Source organism: Panthera pardus, unplaced genomic scaffold, assembly GCF_024362965.1.
Source record: "Panthera pardus isolate Hobbes unplaced genomic scaffold, ASM2436296v1 HiC_scaffold_10, whole genome shotgun sequence".
NCBI lineage: Eukaryota > Metazoa > Chordata > Mammalia > Carnivora > Felidae > Panthera > Panthera pardus.
The window spans coordinates 7,955,716-7,961,237 of NW_026526655.1; the positions used below are offsets into that span (position 1 = coordinate 7,955,716).

The window sequence follows — 5,522 nt, forward strand, 5'->3', positions numbered from 1 at the left end:
TCTGCGTGGATTTGGGGCTGTGCCAACTTTCTGGCTCTGTGGCTTTGGACAAGGGACTTAATTCCTCTGAGCCTGTCTTTGCACCTGCAAAGGAGGGAAACTGATTCCTCCTAGGGAGAGCGCGTGTGTTGAGGTCCAAGCGTGTGTGCAGGGCACCGGGAGCGCCGACGCTTGGCATGCCTGGCACGCACTCGCTGCAAATGGAGTTTCCTGTGCGCGCCGCTTTGCAGCGGCGAGTGCGGCGGGAGAGGGCTGGCGGAGCAGCGGGATCCCTCGGGGGTGGGATGTAGGTGGGGGCAAAGGGGGAGCCCCCGGGGCCCCCTCCCGGACCTCGGCGCGCGTGCCATTGGCCGGGGCGGCCGGGTGGGCGGGAGGATGACATCAGCGGCAGGTTGGATTATAAAGGCGCGAGCGGAGCCGCGGGCTCAGAGCGCACCCAGCCGGCGCCGCGCAGCACTGGGACTCGCGCCCACACCGCAGCCCAGCCAGCCTGCTCCGCGCTCGCCTGCTCCGTCTCCCGCCGGACCCGTGCGCCCTCGCTGCTGCGGCTCTGCGCCCCTCGACCCTGCCGGCACGATGCACCTCTCCCAGCTGCTGGCCTGCGCCCTGCTGCTCACGCTACTCTCGCTCCGGCCCTCTGAAGCCAAGCCCGGGGCGCCGCCGAAGGTGGGTGCTGTTGCATGGACATCGGGACTGTGAGGGACCATGGTGGGGCTGGGGCCCTAGGAGGATGCGGAGCACTAGAGGGAGCAGAGGGCGGGAAAGTGGCCCTCTGCTCAGAGATGTGCATGGGTGAGTGCCGGGAAGCCCTCGAAAGCGACTCAGGGGGTCTACGTCCCCAGCCTCCGGAGCACGACGACAGATGCTGAGCCCCTGCCCCAATGTGGCCAGCCGGTCAGGGGGCAAAGGAGGGGAGGGCAAGGGACTCCCGGAAGGAGCGGACAACGGCGGCTGCGTGGCAGGTGGATGCAGGGCCGGCTGTCCGGCATCTGTGGGGGCGCGTCAGGGCCCCGAAGGGACAAATCGGGCCGGCGGGCGCGAGGGGCTGGAGCATCAGGGGTCGCGCAAAGTACTTCGTGCGGCCCCCGGGCGTCCCTTCACCTGCCCGCCCTTTCCCTCGGACAGGTCCCGCGAACTCCGCCAGGGGAGGAGCTGGCCGAGCCCCAGGCTGCGGGCGGCGGTCAGAAGAAGGGCGACAAAACTCCCGGGGGTGGCGGCGCCAACCTCAAGGGCGACCGGTCGCGACTGCTCCGGGACCTGCGCGTGGACACCAAGTCGCGGGCGGCGTGGGCCCGCCTTCTGCACGAGCACCCTAACGCGCGCAAATACAAGGGAGGCAACAAGAAGGGCTTGTCCAAGGGCTGCTTCGGCCTCAAGCTGGACCGGATCGGCTCCATGAGCGGCTTGGGATGTTAGTGCGGCGACCCCTGGCGGCGGTGAGTACCACCAACCCCGGGCGCCCGGAGTTTGTGCACACCTAGCTCCCCCGAGGCACCTGCCAGAACCAAGCCTGAACCCCCGCCCGCCCGCGGGCGGTTCCTCTCTGATCCCCTGGCGCTGGGGTCGTTCCGCCTCCCAGCCGACCTTTGGAGGAGAGCCAGGCGATCCCAGCACGAGATCCAGTGTGTGTGCAAGGCATTTGCCCCCAACCCCGTTTATCGTCCCGTTTTACACATGAAAAAAGTGAGGGATAGAGTGGTCAGGGCATTTGGGCCACGTCAGAAATGGCTCAACACGGATGAACCCGCCTAACTTCCTTTAAGAAAGCAGCGACAGCTTGGTGGGGTCCTGCCCACACCGGGACCAGAAGTAAACCGGCAGCACTGGTCCCAAATCGCCATTTGGGAGCGTTGAGGGGCAATCGGGGGTTTGTGGGAGCAGAGGAGGAAGGGCATACACACAAGTGGAGGGTAAGTTTATCTGCCAGACACTGTTTCATGGTGCCAGAGGTCAGGGCGGCTTCCTAGGACTGTGGTCACTAAAGTAGAACAGACTTTAAAGTCCTGTAGACAGAATAGTCCTCTGTTGGCATCAGCAGGTTGCCCTTCCGTCCTAGAGCGGTCTGATTCTTGTCCCTTCTCTAAACCGTGGCTGGGAGCAAACTGGTCTGTCCAGGGTCCTGATGCTGCTTGCTGCCTGCCTGACTTCAGGATGGAAACTCAGTGTTTGTGGCACAATTTCACGGCAGAGAAAAAGGCTAAAAATATTATTATTATTATTATTATTATTATTATTATTTTGCCCCACTCTGAACCTATGTGCCCATCTGAGTTCCTCCCCAACCTGCCCACCTCCCCAACAGGCGTCCCTGTTTCTGGCATTGCCCCCTCACCCTCCACTAGGGCTGGAAACCCCTGTGCTACCTCCAGCCCCTGCCAGGTGCTGTATCCTGGCGATGTTGCAAAGATCCTCCCCCCTCTCCCCCTTTCTCTCCTTTCCTGGTGCCCATCAGTTCCCATGGTCAACCAGGGTGGTAAAACCACCTCTGAAATTGACATTCAAGTGCTTTAGGAAGGGACTCCTGCTGGTTTCCAGCCTTTCCCTGCAGCCTGTCTGTCCCACTCCCCACTCCAAGCCATGGGGAAGCTGCTCTCTCGCCCAAGAAGCCTTGTCAGCGTCCACACTGTCTTCCTCCAGAGGGCAATGAGAGCGCCCCTCTGAAAATATCCAGCACGTTGCCTAAGCCGTTTTTACAGCACAGAACACTTTTTCACCCGAGCCATAGTTGCTTGGGAACCTGTTTACCACTCCCAGATGAACTCATGAGCAACTTGAGGGCCAGGTGCTAACCTAAGGTGATCTGGGACCCACGGCACCCCCAAAGAAGCTCTGAAAAATGTTTGTCAATGACCAAAGAAACATGCCCCACCCAGCTTAGGGGCACTCCTCTCACACCTGCCCTGGGTTTTAGCAGGGTTTCCTCTCTGTGCCAGACTTGACTGAGCTGTGAGCTCCTCCCCATTTCGGCAAGGGGCTTCGTTTGTCTGAGGTTTTGACTCGCCCCTGCACAGGAAAAGATAATTCTAGCACATGGGGCCCAGCCTCTACCAGCTTCCACTATAATGGTTTTGCTCTCATCTTTCCTGTGTAAACAATGAAGAGATGGAGCCACAGGCCTCACATCTTCAGTTCACATTGTGATTTAAGCACCAAGCTCAAACTTCCCGATCTAAACAAATGTTGTCCAGTGGGTTAGCAGGAGACGAGATGAGGAAGAAGGCCTGGAAAGTGCCTGGCATGCACATCCCCCTAGGCTCCTTGCTCTTGGGTGTGGCTGTCTGGGGGCACCAGGTGATGGTCCAGTGGGTGGGGAGGTGCTGGGCAGGAGGCCAGATCGCTAGGACTTCTCAGCCCCTTTGACTAGGGAAGTTTGTCATCCTCCTGGAAGTTCTGTCCTTGAGCTGAACAGCCACCTCTAACACCCTTAACCTTCTCGACCCCACTCCCCCCCCCCCACCCACCATGAGAAGGCAGAGCATCCTTCCCATTGCCCGCAGCCTCCTAGTGGAGATGCCCAAGGTGTCTCACTGTCTCCGCTTAAAAGAGAAAGACAGCTGAGATTTTTCACATTAATGGAAACTCGTCCCAGGCTGTGGCCACGTCTTCTTCACTCAGGAGTTGACTTTGGCTCTAAGCAGTCACCATAATGACTGTCGCTGATGGTTATAGTCTTGATTATAAAATTCTAATGACAGAGATGGGGTGTGGCCGATGCCTGAATGAACACCTTGCCCAGGAGCCCCAGGGACATCACAGACATCTATCATCTGTTTAAACACATGGGACGGCCAGAGACGGAAGTTGAGGGACAGTGCATCAAGGTGTTGAAGCCCGGGGTCCCTCCGCATGTGCTGGCCTCTGGGAGGGCACTGCACTGTCTCAGGAGGACTCTTCCCTCGGGCCCCAGAGCACCTACATGGCCATTGGCAGAGAGCTGGAGAGCCCTCGTCAAAGGACTCTTAACTCTCCGCCCAGCACACCCAGCATGGCCACTCATTGCCCCAGGGCTGGCGTGAGACCCTGCTCCCCCTGTGTCTGAAGGGGACCCTTTCTGAGGTGAAGCCAGCTAGAGGAGGAAGTGCTATTTAATGAGTGGCAGCTGTGACCCAGACGCTCTGCCGGTGCCCAGCGTGTGGCCCACCTGTCGAATCTTAAAGCTGGCCCGGGGAGGTGGCTATTATCCCATTTTATGGGTGAGGAAAGCGATACTCAAAGCTATCCAGGGCCATCCAGGAAGTGAATGTCAGAGTTGGGATTTGAGCCCAGAATTCCCAACTCTTCAGATGTTTGTCTCCCCCTCCCCACTGCTGTCACGCAGACGAGGTGGCACCTGACTGAGGGTTTTTGTTGCAGCAAAAAAGGGAAAAGGGCATTTCTACTCTTTCCCTCATTGTGTCTCACCGAGTGCCAAGGGCAAGGCCTGTAGTTAGACTCAGGGGGAGGAGGGCTGGCAGACATTCTGGGGCAGGAAGTGCCAAGGGCACAGCAGGAGATGAGGTGACCCCAGGAGAGAAGGACCCCTTTCCCTCCATAGTACCGCCTTCTCCGGGGTGGTGGGGCAAGGCGGGACATTGCTTCACGCTGCTGTGGAAAGGGACTGTCCTGCAGGCTGGGCTTTCTCTGCTAAGGGGCCAGAACTAAGTGTCCCGTGTCCCCTCTGTGTTTCAGGATTGGGAACTTGCTCCGTTTTGCTGAGGTCATTCTTGGTCATCAGCCTCACGGCATCTGGAAGCATCTCCAACGCAATGTGGCTTTTACATTTCTTTTTTTTTTTTTTTCCTGGTACTGGGAATACACAACACCAGCTGTTTTATTATTATTCGGGAAGGGGGGTATGATTTTATTGTTTGTTTTTTTTTTTTTTTGAAAATGAAAAATAAAAAGTTATATATTATATATATATTATATACATGAAACACACACACCTACACCAACATGATGACAAGGGACAGTTTTTAAGAGACTGACAAAACCAGCTGTAAAACATTGCTGTTTGTAAATTCATGTCATGCATAAATGTATTTATGTTGTAAAGCTATTTATATTGTTTATAAAGAGATATTTATAAAAATTTTATTTATGTAACTAAATGAAAGAAGTCAATCATTGTAATGTTTTTGTCTTAACTAGTTGAAAAATGTAAAAAAAAAAAGTCATTCCATGAACATCTTGAAAACTGTCTTTATTTACTTACTACATTTATTTTTCAGAAATTAGTCTTAGAGGGAGGATGTGAAGACAAGGCTTTTGCCTCTAAACAGATCTAACAGCCAGGTTCCTGATTCTGGATTTGTTTGTATCAGATTCCCCTGGGGATCTTGCTAAACGTACTGACTTCTGCCCCCACGTGCCCCCAATGAACCGAATCTGAGTCTCCCCGGGGGCATAAGACTTGCCGTTTGGATTTTGTCTCCAGTGACTCTGACCAGTTCAGCCAGAATGGGAAGCTCTGGTCAGAACACTTCACAGCTGGGAAGTCAGATGCCTGGAGTTAAATTAAAATTGAACTTAGCCGACTGAGG

The 5,522-nt window shown here is 55.7% G+C and overlaps 1 protein-coding gene across 1 annotated transcript; it reads left to right on the forward strand.

Annotated features, from left to right (window-relative positions):
- The first annotated feature begins 411 nt into the window (after positions 1 to 411).
- Positions 412 to 5,165, forward strand: NPPC (natriuretic peptide C). Its single transcript, XM_019445574.2, has 3 exons — positions 412 to 666; positions 1,126 to 1,436; positions 4,669 to 5,165. The coding sequence occupies exons 1-2, from the start codon at positions 577 to 579 to the stop codon at positions 1,414 to 1,416; spliced, it is 381 nt and encodes a 126-aa protein (XP_019301119.1). The 5' UTR covers positions 412 to 576; the 3' UTR covers positions 1,417 to 1,436; positions 4,669 to 5,165.
- Positions 5,166 to 5,522: the final 357 nt, after the last annotated feature.